Raw genomic sequence first — 17,815 nt, 5'->3', positions numbered from 1 at the left:
TCAATCTCTATTTACACCAAAAATTGATTGGTGTCTTAATCTAATGATAAATAACGATTATTAGGAATAGATACCATAGGTTAAAACTCTCTCAAAAAAAAAAAAATTGAAGCAATATCATTTTCAAATGAATTCTCTATATTAATACTATTTTTCTTATGTATCAATCTCAAAATAATACCTTAGAAATTATTTTTTTTGTCTCCTTAGATTTATTGATAAATTATTAGAGTTACAACTCTTTTTATAATAATTTTCACATTAAGATGATAAATTATAATTGAAACAATTTCGCATGAATTCTCTATTAATGCTATTTTTATTATGTATCAATCACAGCATAATACCTCATAACTTTTTATTTTTTTGTCTCATTAGATTTATTGATAAGTTATTAGAGGTACAACTCTTTTCATAATAATTTTCACAATACGTTAAGATGATAAGTTATAATTGAAGCAATATCATTTACACGCAAATTTTCTATTAATACTAATTTTATTATATATCAATCACAAAATAATACCTCATAAATTTTTTTTTTGTCTCATTAGATTTATTGATAAATTATTAGAGGCACAACTCTTTTCATAATAATTTTCACGATACATTAAGATGATAAGTTATAATTGAAGCAATTTTACTTTCACGTGAATTCTCTATTATACTATTTTTATTATGTATCATTCACATCATAATGCCTTAGAAATTATAGATATATATTGTTTTGTCTCATTAGATTTATTGATAAATTATTTGTAAGCACCAACTTGCCAAGTGTCATCTTTTCATAGGACTTCATTGAGAATATGATTGATATCCACCCAACTGGTCTATTAATAAAAGTTGCTAGCAAGTCATAGATTATATTCTTCATGACAATTGTTCGGATTGGCTAATGATTCACATACCCTTTACGACTTTAGGCTAATTGAATATGCTTATCCTCCACAAACTTTAATATGCTTTTATTTTATTTTATTTTATTGATGATCAACATTAGCCAAACCTCCTCTTTGTAACACACACAAATAGTTGAATTAAATAATGGTGACACAAAAGTCGTGGATTCAATTTCAAGATAAAGAGTAAGGGATTCAATTTTTATTATTCTAAAGATTATTGAACAGAGTAAAACCAATAATGGACCCTTCTCAATTTTTTATCAAACCTGTACAAATCATTAATTTTTTTTTTCTTTTTTGCAACTTTTGACCAAGTGAAAACCAAAGGTTCTTCAAAGGAAAAAGTGTTAAGACTTTGCCAAATTGCTAACCTTTTTTAATTGTGGAGTAAGTAAATACCATTATCTTTGTCTTGTATATGGATTGGTCATGTTCAAACTGAAAATTCTTTTAATTGATTGAATGGACTATACAATAATTCCAAACTTGATAATCTATTTTTTCCACACTCTCTCAAGGGTCTATTCCTTGATAAAGAACTTAAAAGAAAAAAAGAAAAAAAGCCGGTCCAATTAATTCACTTGAGACCTTGAATATATGGTATATTGGCAAATCGTAGAGGATAGGCTGTCAACATTTTCATTTTCTCATAAATTTGTTTAAAGGTGTATGTACAAAAAAAAAGCAAAAAAAAAAAAAATCAAGTAAAAAAGTATAGCACACAAATTTTTTTTTTTGACACAATTATAATGTGACAAATTGTGAGTAATGAAAAAGAAAATCTAGATGAAAATGATAAATAATCATTTCACAATCTACTACGTCATAGTTGTAACAAAATTTTTGGTAAAAATAATAGTCACAAATACCCTAATATCATTTTTTTACTTTTTTTTTTATAGGTCATTTTTTTTTTTTTACTTAATAATTGTAAGAACGCAATTTGATTCCTAAGCCCAAAAGGTAAAAGGATATAGGCCTAAAAAGCCTAATACAATGAATTTGTAAAGAGTGAGTTCGAAAACTAGGCTCTAATGAGCTAGGTAGCAATTATAATGGATCCAGATGATAATAGCGTAAAGATAGTTTGGTTTTATCTAAAGAAAATCGTCATCGGCACAATCCGAGGAGATTAGTTCACGTATATATCTCTAGAATTTGGTTACAAGCACAGTTCTTGTTGCTATAGTGTTTTTCTCTTAATTTTCTGATTCCTATTCTCCGTGCATTCTTTCTCTTTTATACTGCCTCCCTTCTTTTATCTTCACCTTCCACGTGTAGATCAGATCGTTGGTGTTGATCCTTGTCCCATCAGCACATTCCTGAAATCTTTGGGAGTAGTTGTAAGGCTAAAAATTGTTGTTCAGGTATCACCTCTTTATTAATGTGGCCAAAAAATTAGTTACAGAGTATTCAATGCGGTGGTAGCAACTTTCTCTTAGATATTTCATAGCTCTCCTTTGTCCCATGCTTCCATGATGTGCATCCTTATCAATAGAAACTCCCAAAACGTTGCTTTGGATGACAGACAACACCTTTCGACCTCTGCTTTGCTCAGCCAAGAACGCATCCCTCCTCGGACCACCTTCTCGGACCATCATGGCTAGATCCCTTCCTTTATTCATTAATGCCAACGTCCATAACAAAGTTTACCGTTCTCGGATTACTAGGCGTCCTCAGACTTGGCCCCCGGCCCAATACATACTACTGGGCCTATCATCCCTACAATAATAATCACTGTTTGCAATTTATAAAATAGGGATAATTACACTTTACCCACCTGTGGTTTGCCTCTAATTTGATTTGCCTACCAATGGTTTAAATTTTGACACTTTACCTACCTGTGATTCTCACCGTTACTATGCCGTAACCCACCTCTCTCTCACCGTTACTCTAACACATATTATGTAAAAAACAAAAGGCCAAATGGATCAAAACACTCCCCAACTCATGAGCGAGACGAACAACATGAATAAAGTTATTTTGTAGTTGCTCTAAGTCTTAAATTTATCTTCTTAATCCCTCTCTCCTTTTTTGGGTGAATATCCATTTTCATCTGTTTCCTTCCCCTCATCTCTCAATCTGATAGCACAAGTCATGTAGAAGCCGAATTTGACTGGTAGAAGCCATCCTAACAAACTTTGGGGAATTCATATCAACAAACAAGAAATTTATCCAAATAATGAAGACCCACAAGACCAAACTCAACTGGGTATGTAAAATATTCAGCAAAAAAAAAAAAAAAAAAAAAAAAAAAACTGGGTATGTAAAATATGAGACAAACCCAAAAAGAAATTGACTTTTACATAGCTATTTCAAACACAGATAAAGTTAGAAATTTAGATTATAAGAATGAAAAAGATTATAGGCGACTTCATTCGCCTCTGGGACCTCTATGACCACTCGATTGAGCTGCTCTGTGTGCTGAATAACAGCAAGACCTCCGAGTTCTATGCTCCGCTCACTTCGTTCCCACCCAGTCACTACTAATCTAAGTTTTCAACCATGGATTTAAAGAGAGAGAGAGAGGAGAGAGGACCAGACATCAAGAGCTTGAACCGAGAGAACCTTAAAGATCTGGGTTTTCGACCGGTGGTGTAATCAGTGTTCAACCTGTGATTTGGGTTTTCGGCCGTTGGATGCAGTGGTAATGGCTTGAACCAAGAGATAAAGCTTGATTGAGAGAGAAAGACATCCAACGGTTTGAGAGAGAGAGAGAGAGAGAAATCTAGGGGTTTGATTGTGAAGTTTATAGCTTTGTTGGTTATTTTGGATGATTTAGATGTTTTATTATTGATTTGGTTAGGTTTTGATTTACTGGATTTGGAGATGTTTGTGATGAAATTTTTTGTATTTAATTGAATTTGTGTGTATGAGAAATGTTGGAAAAGAGAATATTTGAGCACTCTGTCCTTTGTTCTTCGTTCAACGACGGGCTGGCTTACTCCATCAAAAAAGGCATAGTCAATTGGGAAATTGTCATTACCATAAAGACTTAGGAAAGGGTAAATGTTAACAGTGAAAGGTGCATTATTCTTGCTTAGAAATTGGACAATCTGAGTCATTAAGTCAGTGATCTTGTGTAGGTTGATTTGGGTTTTTTTTTGGGTATGTTCTTCATGTTCAAGATTTGTGTGAATGGAGAGAGAGACAAATACCACTTTTTGATCTTCTTTTTCTTGCATTTTTGTGCTATTTTTTGTTTTGGGAGGAGAGAGACATAAAACTTGAGCAAAAATACCGATTTACCCTTAATTTTAACAGAGGTGGGTTACGGCACAATAACAGTGAGAATCACAGGTGAGTAAAGTGTTAAAATTTAAATCACAGGTAGACAAATCAAATTAGAGGTAAACTACAGGTGGGTAAAGTGTAATTATCCCTATAAAATAATGTGTGGTTTTAACATTTTCCAAGCGTCCCCCCCCCCCCCCCCAAAAAAAAACATTTTCCAAACAAAACTATGTTACTATAATGGATAATATCACAACAAGAGGTATAAATGTAGGTTATGCACAGACAATTACATGGACGGCTGAGATTGCATCGCGGTGGATTAGCTTTTAATGGTACCCGTTGAGGTAATTAAGAGTTAAGACGTCCAAGTAACTACCAAGTGCGAATGGACACTAATTGAAGCCAAGTGGACAGCAGGATTTAGTATGCGTAAGTTTTCAACATGACATGTGTCGCGGTTTTATTGATCGGTTATGGATTTCCAGCTTCCAGACACATGCAATATTACTTGAAAACGGTATTTCATTTTGATAAAAAAAATTTGATACTATCATTTTGATCAAGAATTAGTTTTTTAGGTGTATCTAATAAGTGGGGTTACGATAATGATGTTACGTTGTTTATTTAGTGTTTGATAACAACTTATTTAATTTTTTACTGAAAATTTTTTGTTGAAAGTGTGCTAAAATATGTTTGTATTTTGAAAAATTGAGATTTTAAAAATATGTACATACAAATTAAAAAGTAAAAAAAGTTAACTTATAATCTGTACCCAAGCACATGTACACTTAATCTGAAGATAAGAAACTTTACTAAAACATGTATGATGCTTCTCTATTAAAATAGGTCCCCTCTTAGTCCATCATTATATATGTAATGAGCGAATGGCATCACCATGCACAACAATACTCATTTTTTATTGTAGGAACTAGCTCTCTAGAGGCTTGCAGGTTGAGGTCAAACATGTTTAACTTTTATGCAAACTAGTTAGTGACATATGGAGGAGATAAGGAAATATATTACTTCTCTTATAATGGGTATTGTAGGTTTATTATATGATATATTTTATGGTATTTCATGCACAAGACATCTATAAGATACATATGTTGTAAGTAGTGCTACGATGTGAATACATATAATATTAACTTCACTTTTTATAGAGAAAAAAAGAGCACACAAAAAGAGAGAGTAAAAAATACATATTGCACTTATTTAATCTATTCTTATCACAAATGGTTGCCACTCCACTTTTTTACTTTAGCCCTATATCTCTTATAAAAATATTGAAGACAAATTACATTTTAAATCCCATAGTTTATGGTTGATTTTAAATTAAATCTCATACTTTTTGAAAGTTTTAAATCTAACCTTGTGTTTTAAAAAAGGTTTTATTCACATCATACACCAATTTATGATGAAGCCACTAATGTAAAATGCTTAAACAGAACACAAACATGTGATTATATGGACACATATGTCTATTATTTATGTACATTATTTCACCCAAGCCACATGATGTTGTTTTGTTTAAGCATTTTTCATTAATGATGTAGTGGGTACTTAATGTAGCTTAATTGACTTTTCTACAATAGTTTTATTTATTGAAGGAAGCTCTGTTGAAGACTAACATAGCTAGATACTGCATTGGAGTTTCTCCACTAGAATGTAAACGAGTTTGGCACCTACACAAATGGAGTCAGGTATTGGACTTGTATTCTTGAGTTTGGTGGGAGATGAAGTTCTTCTAAGGTTTGGCATCACCTAAGTCTTGCATAGAGAAAGAACAATAACATAATGGGTGGTGGTAAGCACTCCAAAACTCAAGTCAATTTCATTCTTAAGCAATGGAGAGAGAGAGAGAGAGAGAGAGAGAGAGAGAGTCTCCTTTACTGAAATATTTTCTCTTCTTAGATAAAGAAATGTGTGGTTGTAAGTGAATAGAGAATGTGTAGAGTTACTGTTAGTAGGAACACCCCCCCCCCCCCAAAAAATGACAACACATGTAATTGGTATAGGGGTTGGATTGTTATGTGTTTTAAAGTTGAAGGACTATTTTCTTATTTTTGAAAGCGTGAGGTTTAAATTTAAAATCACCTCTAATTATTTGGCCCACATGATGTTGTTTTGTTTAAGCATTTTTCATATTCAAAAGAAAGAACCCATTGCTCGGTTATCATCCCAATATTTTGCTCCGTTTGTTTCGATGGAAAATTTTATGTAAAGATAATTTTTTGCATTTTTCAATATTTGTTAACATTAGAAAAAGTTAGTTAAAAGAAAACTATCTTTAGTTAACACAAAAAGCATAACTTGTTTTTTGGAAATACAACTTTATCTCATAGCAAGCTAAATATGAGAAGTTATAAGATAAGAAAATAAAATAATTTTATAAAAAATATTATTTTTTTAAAAACTAATTTTTTAGAAAAACATCAACATCGAAAATGTAGGAAAAAAAATACATACCAACAAAACCTACAACACAACAAGAAGGTAATACCATAGTCCACAATAGTAGTCAAAAAAAAAAAAAAAAAAAAAAAAAAAACTCTCTCAATGTATAAGAAAGTCTAACTCACACAAACACACAATACACTCAAACGATACCCCGCGTCAACCGTGCTTTTGAATTTTCTCACTTTTTCTTTTCTCTCTGTCTCTCTCTAATCTTACTCACTTTCTTTCTTGCTCTTTTCCCTTTTATTTCTCAAAGAGTGTGTGAAACAAAGAAAAAAAGAAAAAGAAAAAAGAAAGAAAGAGAAGAAGAAAACCGAAGAAAGTGGTTTTGTTTTGTATTTATAACATAAACAAGCTGCTAGTTTTTTTTGACTCTCTCTTCTCTCTCTCTCCACTCACTACTACTCTCTACTCTTCTCTCTTCTCTCTCTCTTTCTCTGTGTTTTCTTCGAAATGCCGCGTCCCTAATATAATATTAAAAATAAAATAAAAAAAGTACTTTTGTCTAATACAAAAACCCTAGCTCATTCCTTAATTTTCTCAGACACACGGTTTCTCGGTCTTCGTGCTTGCTCGCTCGAGATTTCGCTCTTCGCTCCGAGATCGGTCTGTCACTTTTCCACATTCTTGTTTTGTTTTCTTTGCGATTCAAGGTTTTTTTTTTTTTTTTTTTTGACCCAACAAAAAAAAAATGGTGGGTTTTACAGTTTGTGTGAGGGATTTCAATTTTTCCGATGAATATTTAATGGAATCGCAATAACCGTTCTTCGAATTTGCATTGCCATTTTTTTTTTTTAATTTTAATTTTTGTTTTGTTTTTCAACAGGGAGTTTGGAAAATCATATTCTTAGTGTTTGATTTTTTTATTTTATTTTATAAATATGCTATATGAATTGTGTGTGAGATTCTCTTTTGTTTATGTATTATTTTTAATTTATGAATGAACTTTGAGTCATGTGTGAGCTATTGAATCAGATGGGTACTTTTTTTTTTTTTTTTTTACAAAGGGTTTAGTAGATTTTTGCATTGAGAATTGCTTTAGGAATAGTTGGATTTGCATGCATGTTGTTCTTGTTCGTGCCTGTAATCTATGGTTGTGGATGAGGTCTACAGCTTAAATTGGTACTTTGTTTTCCTTGTAGAGCAAGGTAAGACCTGGGCTCAGACACTAAAGGGTGCGTGTATGACTAATTTTTTTTTTTTTTTAAGCAACAATTTATGGTACATTACGTATTTAACAAGCTGTTTATGCTTCACTGTTTGGTATATTAAAGTTAGATGGGTTGGGTTAGACAAATGGGAATTGGTGGTTTTTTGGGTTTCTCTGAAATTCCAGGTATTTTTTATGAATTGGGGTTATGCCCATGTGGTCTCTAGCTAGTTTGTATGGTTCTAGTGTTCTGATTTTTAACTTTTTCAACAAAAATGCGCGCACACACACACATATACTAATATTCCCAATTTTGGCTTATTTTTGTGTTTTGCTCTGTTATCTGTTTTTGTCATTACTTTGCCTATTGGATAGATATTGAGGAATGGTTTTCACATTTCATATGTTTTATTTTTAAAATTTTTCTCTATTTGTTTCAATTTTCAGGTTGTACAACCCTTCCTGAAACTTGGGCTGTGCCGTACTTGTTTTGTGTCATCTTCTCTAAGTTTCTGTCAAGTTTTCAGTTCAATTATGGCTGGTGACTCTTTGATGACTTCTAATGGCAATGGAAATGGACTGCCTGATCCACGGAGGACTTACCAAGTGGTTGTGGCTGCAACCCGAGATATGGGTATTGGTAAGGATGGAAAACTGCCCTGGAATTTACCTTCTGACCTCAAATTTTTCAAGGAAATCACTGTGAAAACCTCAGATCCTGGGAAAAAGAATGCGGTTCTAATGGGTAGGAAAACATGGGAGAGTATCCCCGTTGAGAAACGGCCTCTACCTGGTCGCCTTAATGTTGTTCTGACTCGCTCTGGGAGTTTTGACATTGCAACTGCAGAAAATGTTTTAATATGCGGAAGTGTGGCTTCTGCTTTGGAGTTGTTAGCTGCTGCACCTTACTGTCTGTCAATTGAAAAAGTGTTTGTTATTGGAGGTGGCGAGATATTGAGGTGTGCTTTTGTTGTTCATTCCAGTACTGAGGAGCTCTTGTTTCTTTCTTTCTCTATTTATATTGGCAATCTTTATATACAGGGAAACTATCAATGCACCTGGATGTGATGCTATCCACATTTCAGAAATTGAGACAAGCATTGAATGTGACACATTCATGCCTGCGATTGATTACTCTGTATTTCAGCCATGGTACTCATCCTTTCCTGTGGTGGAAAATAACATACGACATTCCTTCACAACTTATGTTCGCGTTAGGAGTTCTGCAGTTGAATCCCTTGGTCAAAATGGTGATCTGAACTTCGATAGTGGGTCGGAGACTGGTAAGTTTGAGGTAGAGAAATTCTCTTTCCTGCCCAAGACAATCTTTGAGAGTCATGAGGAGTACATGTATCTTAGATTGGTTCAAGAAATCATCTCAGATGGAAATCCTAAGGATGACAGGACAGGGACTGGTACTTGGTCAAAGTTTGGCTCCCAGGTATGGTCTCCAATTATTAAGCAATACTTGTTTTGCTTCTATTCAACTCTCTCGTGTTTACATATTGATGCCATTTGTTGCATGCTCTCTCTGCTGTATTTCCACAGATGCGGTTCAATCTGCGCAGAACTTTCCCACTTCTTACTACCAAGGCATGTGTTTCTTTCTTGTTCAGCCAAAAGAAAAAAGTTAATCTTATTTGTGTGGCTTATTGTATGTATTTCCTTGTCTCTGTCCAGCAATTTTGAATTGGTGGCTATGTTATTTTATTAAAAAAGGAATATCTCTTATTCATCTTGATATATAGGTTGACACATGTTATCATTTGGTTAATAGAAAGTATTTTGGCGAGGTGTCATTGAAGAACTTCTATGGTTTATCAGTGGTTCAACAAATGCAAAGGTAATAATATCTTGAACATTTTTAGTCATATGCTTCATCATTCTTGTTCCTGACCATAATTCAAAATGGGACTGGAGGGAACTACTCAGTTTCAGAAGCTTATTGACAAGCTTCACTCATTTGGTCATTTTTGTTTTTCTGCATGAATTGTGTATTTGTTTAAAAATTCGTAGTTTTTGTTTACATCATAAAAAAAGTCACTGGTTTTTGTTTTCTCTAAGTGGTGCTTGTGCAAAAAGATTATGTTTAGTTGCATGTATGGTAGATGCATACACCTAAAGAAATGAATTATAACCTTAAAATTTATTGAGTATGCTTAGTTCTCTGTTGGAATGATGTTGACAGCTGTAATGAGTTCATCTTGACATACAGTCCTGTGCTTCTAATTTCAATGGAAAACCATATGATTTCATTTACCTAAAGTGTGCATGATACTGCATTGAAACTTCTCATCGAATGAAACATGGTGAAATGAAATTCATTCTTGGGGGTTGGTTTCATGACAGGTCCTTCAGGAAAAAGGCATTCATATATGGGATGGAAATGCTTCCAGAGATTACCTTGATAGGCAAGTATTGAACTGTCATATTAATAATGACATTATACTCATTCTCATGTATCTTGGGTACTCTGGCTATTTTAAATGACTTCTGCTTTTCTTGTGGTTTTAAATTATATCTTATTTGCCTTTTTCAGTATCGGTTTGACAGACAGGGAGGAGGGTGACTTAGGACCTGTATATGGGTTCCAGTGGAGACATTTTGGTGCTAGGTTGGGAGGACTCTACTTGTTCTAAAGTTAGATTATGGATTAGTCTTAGTGAATTTAGTTTAAACTTTTTATCCATCTGTCTTGCATTCTTCAGGTATACTGATATGCATGCTGACTACTCTGGCCAAGGATTTGATCAATTGTTTGATGTTATTCACAAGATTAAAAATAATCCTGATGACCGACGGATAATACTCTCAGCATGGAATCCTTCTGATCTCAAATTGATGGCTCTTCCACCTTGCCACATGTTTGCACAGGTTTGTCTTGAAGCAGCATGTCAACTTTTTCCTTAATAATTTCTTTTTGTTTTGGAGTACATCCTTCTTTTCTCTTTGCAGTTTTATGTGGCCAATGGTGAGTTATCGTGTCAAATGTATCAGCGCTCTGCTGACATGGGCCTCGGTGTGCCATTCAACATCGCATCTTATGCTCTCCTGACATGCATGATTGCTCATGTTTGTGGTATGCATTTTTACAACTATCAGGAATTAGTATTTAAATGTGTGGATGTCTCTAGAATGATAAATAGTCATATGATTGTGTGGCATCATCTGATGCGCATGAAAAATGGTAAATGTTAAATAATGATGTGCTTGTGAGAATCAGTTTGTATATGCCTAAACTACTTAATGAGAACATTCAATTTTATGGTTCATCATTCACTGCCAAGGCGACCACAATAGGATCTATTTTCTTATCTCCACTATTTCTGAATTAGTGGAATAATTTGATGAATTTTAGTTAACTTAATGCTGTGATTTCTAATTGCCATATCTTGTACAGATCTTGTTCCAGGTGATTTCATCCATGTTATTGGGGATGCTCATGTTTATCGCACTCATATCCGGCCTCTACAGGAGCAGCTTCAGAAACTCCCTAAGCCTTTTCCAGTAAGAATAATAATGTCAAACTGAGACTGTGTTAGACTTGATTTTCAACTCGTTTGAAAATATATTACTGGTTGGGAGAGGTTAAAATTTCCTCTACTCATCCAATTTTCATATAATTTGTATCATTCATCTTCATATTTCACCTTTATTTCTATTGCAGATTTTGAAGATAAATCCTGAGAAGAAGAATATAGATTCTTTTGTGGCAGCTGATTTCAAACTTGTAGGTTATGATCCTCACCAGAAGATAGAAATGAAAATGGCAGTTTAGACATCTCATAAAGGTTCTCACTAAAAAAGCATAGAGAAAAGTACCTCCTTCAGGCAATGTTAGCACCTAGTTTTTGAGGCAAGTATATGATTCCACTGATTTATATCCTGCCTCATATTTGGTTCAGTTATCAACATGGATGTTTTAAGTGATCTCTATCAATTTTTTGCGTTGATGGTTCACTTACCAAATTTATGGCATGTTGCCACAAAGTTGCTATGAGGATTTTTTTCATCACCTAATTGGTCCCTATTGTGGTTTGTTATAATCTTAGTGTGGTTGGGGGCTTCAGGTTCTGGAAAAATAATAGCTCTCTTCATGACACATCATGTTTAATGCTGACCAATGCTAGCAAATGCTTCTTATTAGTTTTAATTATGTGTTTATCTTTTATGGCAGATCTTTGTGAACGTAATTTCTACAATTTTTTTGTTGTCGTATGACAATGACACAACTGATAGCTTGTTTCTATGATGTTTCAGGAACACCTGTTGGAGGTTTATGTTGCTATTGAGTTCTATACAAATAAAGAACTACTAGTATATTATACTTAAAACTAGGAACTGCAGTAAGAGAGAATCCTTTAGTTCCAGTGTTTGGTGGATCTAAGGTGATTTAGTTTATCAGTAGCTTCTTACAGTTCATGTTCATTTCTCCATTTTACAAGGAGCTATCACTTTCTTAACAGCTGCAAATACTCTGAAAGTAGCTGGTATCTTGATATTGTTGTTGAAAATAGAATTTGGATCTTGAATTCTCTTGGACTGGTTTATCTGGTGTATTATTTTTATAAAAACAGTTGCTTGGACTTTAAAAGTTTGGTAGAGATGATTTGGAAGTGATTTGATGATCAATCATCAATTTCAGCAATGCAGTGCGGTATCGTAGATTGTGATGTTCCCTTCATATTATTGTTTGTGATTTTTCTGGGTTTAAATGCAAGAATGGGCTATACAGAATGGTTTATAGCATGATCATGTCCATGAAAATAATGGAGTTAGCCTAGCTTCACTGGTTACTGATTTTTAGCCTTCTTTTTGTTAAAATTTAAAAGACTGTTGAGCTCCTCTTTGGGCACTTTTAGGAATTAGGATTTTGTGATGGCTAGCGGTTTAGCATTTGTTGGTTGATTTTTAATATTTTTTTTTCTTATAATAATTTATTAGTTATAAGTTACAACAATATTATTATTAGTTATAAGTTACAACAATTGGAGAGGAAGAAGGATTTAAACCTTGTTTCTCGGTAGATAATGCTACTGAATTATAAGACTTTTTGATGATAAATTAATGTAATTTTAATAACATAACTATCAAAAGCAATATTTCATAATGATTCAAAACTTATTTTATCAAATTCAAAATATGAGGACAATAAAGTTACCAAATGGATCTTAATTCCTAATCCGATTACCGTGAATATGGAATAATTACTCTTAATTTTCTGTGATAAGAAAGAGGAAGTACTGAACAATCACTCTATTTTGCAAATGGTCTAAACCAGCAATGTGTTTATGGGATGGCAGGAGAGAATATCATGCAAGAAAGAAATGCATGGACGAGATTGGCATAAATCTTTCGTTCACAAGCCATGTACAAACAAGGTGCCCATGTATGTGTGCCAGATATATTCCCTACGTGCTAGTTATATTTCATGACACGCCCTGCAGGTTTGCTACCATATAATGAATTTTAAGAAGGGTTATATGACTAGCCTCTTTTATTTTAAAAAAAAAAAAAAAAAAAAAAAAAAAAAAAAAAAATTAATGTCACACGATTTAGAGTAATTTGGTTCAGCTTTATGTTTTTGAGCATTTTGAAAAACTTGCTTTTATAAGTGTGTTTTGCAATTGCAGCTTGAAGGGAGCAATGCAAAAACGTGTAAAATCACAATGGTGTGGCCGAATATGAAATATGTGTTTACAAAACACTATCGTTTTTTTATTTTTTTGCAAAAAAACAAAACCATACAGGTACTTAATAACTTGTAATAATACTTACAGTTTGCCAAACTCACTATTGGATTATATGATCTCTGCTTGTGAATTATTAGGATAAAAATGGTTCAAAATCTCTCTCTCTCTCTCATTTTTACTAAACAAATGAGTTTTGAATTTGATAGTCCACTGATTCTTCAACATTAGTTGGTTTGAACCTCTACTTAGTTTCACCCAAGCTTGGTCATGGATAGATCACCAAGATTCAAGTCCATAAGCAGTGATAATTGTAGAATGAAGACATGCTGGGGGTTCTTTTCACCCTTCTCTCACAATACTACTTCACTATCAATCACCCAAGAGTATTTAGCCTTTAACCTTAGATTAAGGTGAAACTTAGCACATATGATGAACATATGAAGAACATGTAATTGGTGCAGTCGGAAAAATATTGATCTATTGAGTCAAGAGTCTTGTGGCTCTTTAGCATTGCCTAATCCTCTCCATGTGAACAACTTAGGTTTGAATCCCCTGAATTCCCCTCACTTGTAAATTAAAAAAAATAATCTACTTGAAATAATGAGTGATAAGATGGAAAAGAGTTAAAGTTAATGTAACTTGAACTCAATCATATATATTTTAAAATGTATATATGGCTCTATCAACACACACATACATAGAAGCACATACCAAATTATCTCATTATCTATGCAGCTTTTTTGTTTTTAATATTTGGCACCTTCATTACGATTGCAACACATCACAGAATCCTTATTATGTGTTTGCCTTTCTCACCCTCCGTTGTCCCATTTCCACCTCTGCCCTCTACCTCTTCTGTACCTTCTGCTTCACTAGCTTTAGTTTCATCACTTTCTCTCTTTTTCCCTTCAAGAAACTCAATTAAGCCTCTTAGTGCAATTTCAGGTTCCTCATTTTTCAGTAAATGCTCAGCTACCTCTGCTGGAGTTACCTTTGTTGTCTCTATTAACATCTCAATATCTGAGAACAGTGAGTGCTCTGTAATTCCATGGTAATTTGATGCTAGCATTTTGAATCCACACGGTGTGCAATAGGACATGTGGATGTGTACATCCATACGACCAGGACGCAACAAAGCTGGGTCCAGCCGATCTTTATGATTGGTTGTGAACACTATTATCCGCTCATCCCCACAACTTGACCATAAGCCATCTATGAAATTAAGCAACCCTGACAAAGTCACCTAAACAGAAAGAAAATATATGATCAAATTATCGATAGGCAGTTATTCTTGGAAGAAAGGTACCTGCAGCCATCATCATGCACTAAATAGTATGAAGATTCTTACCACTTGACGCAGAAAGACAAGATTGCTCGCAATGCTCCCATGAAAATTGAATGGGGGAAACTAAAAAACCAAGGTTGATATATGAACCTCCAGAATAATATTTCTTTTCTTTGGTTGAATTCATAAGACTAGTGAAGCCCACTAATCACATTATATGACAGCATCAAGCCATTGAGGGTTACTACCCTCATATTCTAGGTGGTAGTGGAACTGGTGCTCTTATTGTTTCCTCCTCAGTGGTGCCACTCCATGACAGCCTAAACTCAATGCCTGCTACCTAATGGGCTGAGGTGTATGCTTATATTTCAATTTGAAACTTGAAAAGTGATAAACTACCAATTGCCCCAAAGATGAAGCTTTTAAAGCACCTTCTTTGATACCATGATAAATCACCAATTTTCCCAAAAGCTTAAACTATTAGGAAATGGTAAATTTAATCATTTAACCAGTATTCTAACAAAAAGGGTTTGATCATCCCACTTTTCTGGCAAGATATGCACAACCTACACATCCATGAGGTTGTTGATTGACTAGTCCTGGCCAAAATGGAGAAAATACACTCACACCCTACACACCCTCCAATGTTCCAAGCTACTCCAGAATTAGAGGCTGTTTAAACCAAAGATTTTCTTAGCTGATTTGGTAATTGATGCATTTCACAGACCACAGATCTACCAGGCCTTTAGGAAATATAATTCCACAATCAGAAGATAGAAACCCATATGCCTTTTCTGACAGTGAATTGAATTTTAAGAGTTTAATTAATTAGTATCCCTTGAGCCTTTTGTGACACTGAATGGAATTCTAAGATGTTAGTATTTCCCAAGATTATAAAATCCCAAACCAGGTGTTAAAGAACATTTGCAAAGAACTGTGCTTCTATTGTACACAGCTTCAAAAAGGTATTTAGGACAGAAAGAGTACTCCAGCTGTCCAGTAAATACATAAACACTAAAATCTTTTCATGACAGACGTCTTTTCTATTCATCTCCAAAATGTCTGCCACCACCAAAATCATTGCAACCTCTCAAACTCAAAATGATATTTACCATAAATGAAGCATACATCTAGCAACTACTTAGCACAAGGAGTATCTATTAACATAATTTTTGATTATTCAATAGTTACAATGGGGGTTTGGGGATTTGAATCTTGGATGTCTCAAATGAAAACACTAGGAGGTGCTAGTTAAGCTACAAGGCTCTTGGCAAGTATATATTAACATAATGCAACAACAATCAAGTCTTTAATCCCAAAATTTTGAGGTTGGCTATGAATTTTCAACAGACTAGTCAAGGTTTGCCTCATGTAATCTTATATGTCATCTATTTTATCTGAAGTCATACCATCAAACATAATCTTGAACATAAACAATCATATACCATCAGCAAGGCATCGGAGAAAATCATTAAAAACAGAAATGATTACAAAGAGCAATAACCTCACCTGCGTTCCCTGTTGTTGATGATAATGAGATGGAAAAGGATTCATAACCCTGGCCTTTTCAAGCCTATCCTGCAATTCAATAGAGCAATCAATATCCTCCACCACAAGTATAGACCGGTTTGCTGTCGAGATCAACAGGTTCCTCAGGTCAGAATTACGCCTAACTTCAGTCAACTCCAAGTCATAGATATCAAAATTAAGGTAATTCGCCATAGCAGCAATCAAACTAGATTTCCCAGTACCAGGTGGTCCAAACAACAAGTACCCACGTTTCCAAGCCTTCCCAACTTTCCTGTAAAACTCTTTCCTCTTCACAAACCTCTCAAGATCCTCCATTATCATCTCCTTCACATTCACATCCGTAGCCAAAGTATCAAAAGTCGCAGGATGATCAAGATTCACAGACTGCCACCTCTCCACTCTATGCCCTCTCATTCTATCACCACCCAAAGTGAAAAGCTTTAATGTCTTTCTCTCTTCTTTCACTTCCTTAGACTTTTCTAACACATGGGGCAAGTAGTTTTGGAACACCATGTCTTTGTGTTTCTTGTGGAAGCTTAACTCCATGTAACGAACCTCGTTCATGAGAACTGAATTGTAAGGACCCGAGTCAGGTCCAGTTACCCACTTTGACTGTACTTGCTTCGACACCAACTTCCATTTCAGTTGGGCACCATTGAATGTGTCAACTATTTCTTCGTTTCTTTCCATGGTGACAGAGATTTTGGTCTCTTTGACAGGCATGGAGACCCTGAAACGTTTAGTGTTGGGAGAGAGAGTGGGTTTAAGATAAAGCTGTGCAGCTTTGAAGAGGTGGTTGTGGTTAAGACCATCGAACTCATCGATGACAAGGGTGAGTTGGGAAGAGAGTGAGGAGAAGAGAGTGCGGAGTTTGAGGTATATGTAGTTTCGAAGCTCATGTGGGAGGTAGTCACGTGCGAGGGATCGGAGGAGCATGGCAGTGGCGGCGGCGGAGGCCACGGCGGAGATCATTGTCCTGGTGGAAGGGACTTGGAGGTTTTGGGTTTGGGGGAACATGGTTTTTGGGATGGTGGGAAAGATTGGATCTTTGAGGGGTTTTAGGAAATGGGGTTTATGGGTTTTGTTGGCTTTGTAGTAGAGAATTCAGATTGGGGAAGAAATGTTGCGATGGTGGTGGTGGTCGGTATTGACTTTTGACAGATTTGTGGTGGGAAGAAGGGACTGTGAATTTTTGTGATTGGTTTTTTTTTTTTTTTTTTTTTTTTTTTGGGGGGGTTTTCAGTTTTTCTTGGTTATGTAAGGTTTTGACTTTGGACCGATCAATAGCATCCAGAATTATGCTAAGAACACAACGAGAAGTTGTAAATTTTTTTTTTTTTTTTTGCATGTAACGAGAAGTTGTAATTAGTAAGAGTATGATCAAGCCTGTGATATGTCGAGCTGTTGCATAAAATTGTGCTAAAAGTTGTGTCTTTAGCATAATTCATAGCATTTATGAAGCCTAAGGTTTGAGTGTGGGGCCCGGAGAAAAATGGCGAAATTGACTCGGAAAATGACTAACAATTTGTGTGGAAAAAAGAAAAATTATTAGGTATTT

General features: G+C 34.5%; 2 protein-coding genes across 3 annotated transcripts; one reads left to right on the top strand and one right to left on the bottom strand.

Annotated features, from left to right (window-relative positions):
• Positions 1 to 7,083: 7,083 nt before the first annotated feature.
• LOC126706922 (bifunctional dihydrofolate reductase-thymidylate synthase-like) lies at positions 7,084 to 12,397 on the top strand. Of its 2 annotated transcripts, none has more exons than XM_050406505.1 (12): positions 7,084 to 7,205; positions 8,197 to 8,708; positions 8,791 to 9,190; positions 9,298 to 9,342; positions 9,527 to 9,592; positions 10,099 to 10,160; positions 10,289 to 10,363; positions 10,458 to 10,623; positions 10,705 to 10,828; positions 11,150 to 11,256; positions 11,417 to 11,605; positions 12,010 to 12,397. In XM_050406505.1, exons 2-11 carry the CDS (start codon positions 8,284 to 8,286, stop codon positions 11,525 to 11,527), a joined length of 1,581 nt encoding a protein of 526 aa, XP_050262462.1. In that variant the 5' UTR covers positions 7,084 to 7,205; positions 8,197 to 8,283; the 3' UTR covers positions 11,528 to 11,605; positions 12,010 to 12,397. The 2 variants fall into 2 exon arrangements, with proteins under 2 accessions (XP_050262462.1, XP_050262461.1); XM_050406504.1 differs by lacking the exon at positions 7,084 to 7,205 and adding an exon at positions 7,754 to 7,935.
• Positions 12,398 to 14,055: 1,658 nt separating this feature from the next.
• Positions 14,056 to 17,466, bottom strand: LOC126706923 (AAA-ATPase At3g50940-like). Its single transcript, XM_050406506.1, has 2 exons — positions 16,237 to 17,466; positions 14,056 to 14,685 (listed from the first exon to the last, which is right to left on the bottom strand). The coding sequence occupies exons 1-2, from the start codon at positions 17,272 to 17,274 to the stop codon at positions 14,224 to 14,226; spliced, it is 1,500 nt and encodes a 499-aa protein (XP_050262463.1). The 5' UTR covers positions 17,275 to 17,466; the 3' UTR covers positions 14,056 to 14,223.
• Positions 17,467 to 17,815: the final 349 nt, after the last annotated feature.

The sequence above is a fragment of the Quercus robur genome, chromosome 11, assembly GCF_932294415.1.
Source record: "Quercus robur chromosome 11, dhQueRobu3.1, whole genome shotgun sequence".
NCBI lineage: Eukaryota > Viridiplantae > Streptophyta > Magnoliopsida > Fagales > Fagaceae > Quercus > Quercus robur.
Note: the sequence above shows the minus strand (reverse complement) of the source record. Positions and strands in the feature narration are given on the sequence as shown.

Bases quoted from the DNA above. Each gene is read 5' to 3' on its own strand.
- LOC126706922 (XM_050406504.1), top strand. From the start codon at position 7,783: ATGACTAATTTTTTTTTTTTTTTAAGCAACAATTTATGGTACATTACG. The intron at 10,364-10,457 runs GTTGGGAGGACT...TGCATTCTTCAG, and splicing joins TGGAGACATTTTGGTGCTAG to GTATACTGATATGCATGCTG. The intron at 11,257-11,416 runs GTAAGAATAATA...TTTCTATTGCAG, and splicing joins AACTCCCTAAGCCTTTTCCA to ATTTTGAAGATAAATCCTGA.
- LOC126706923 (XM_050406506.1), bottom strand. From the start codon at position 17,274: ATGTTCCCCCAAACCCAAAACCTCCAAGTCCCTTCCACCAGGACAATG. The intron at 14,686-16,236 runs GTGAGGTTATTG...CTTTCTGTTTAG, and splicing joins ATCAACAACAGGGAACGCAG to GTGACTTTGTCAGGGTTGCT.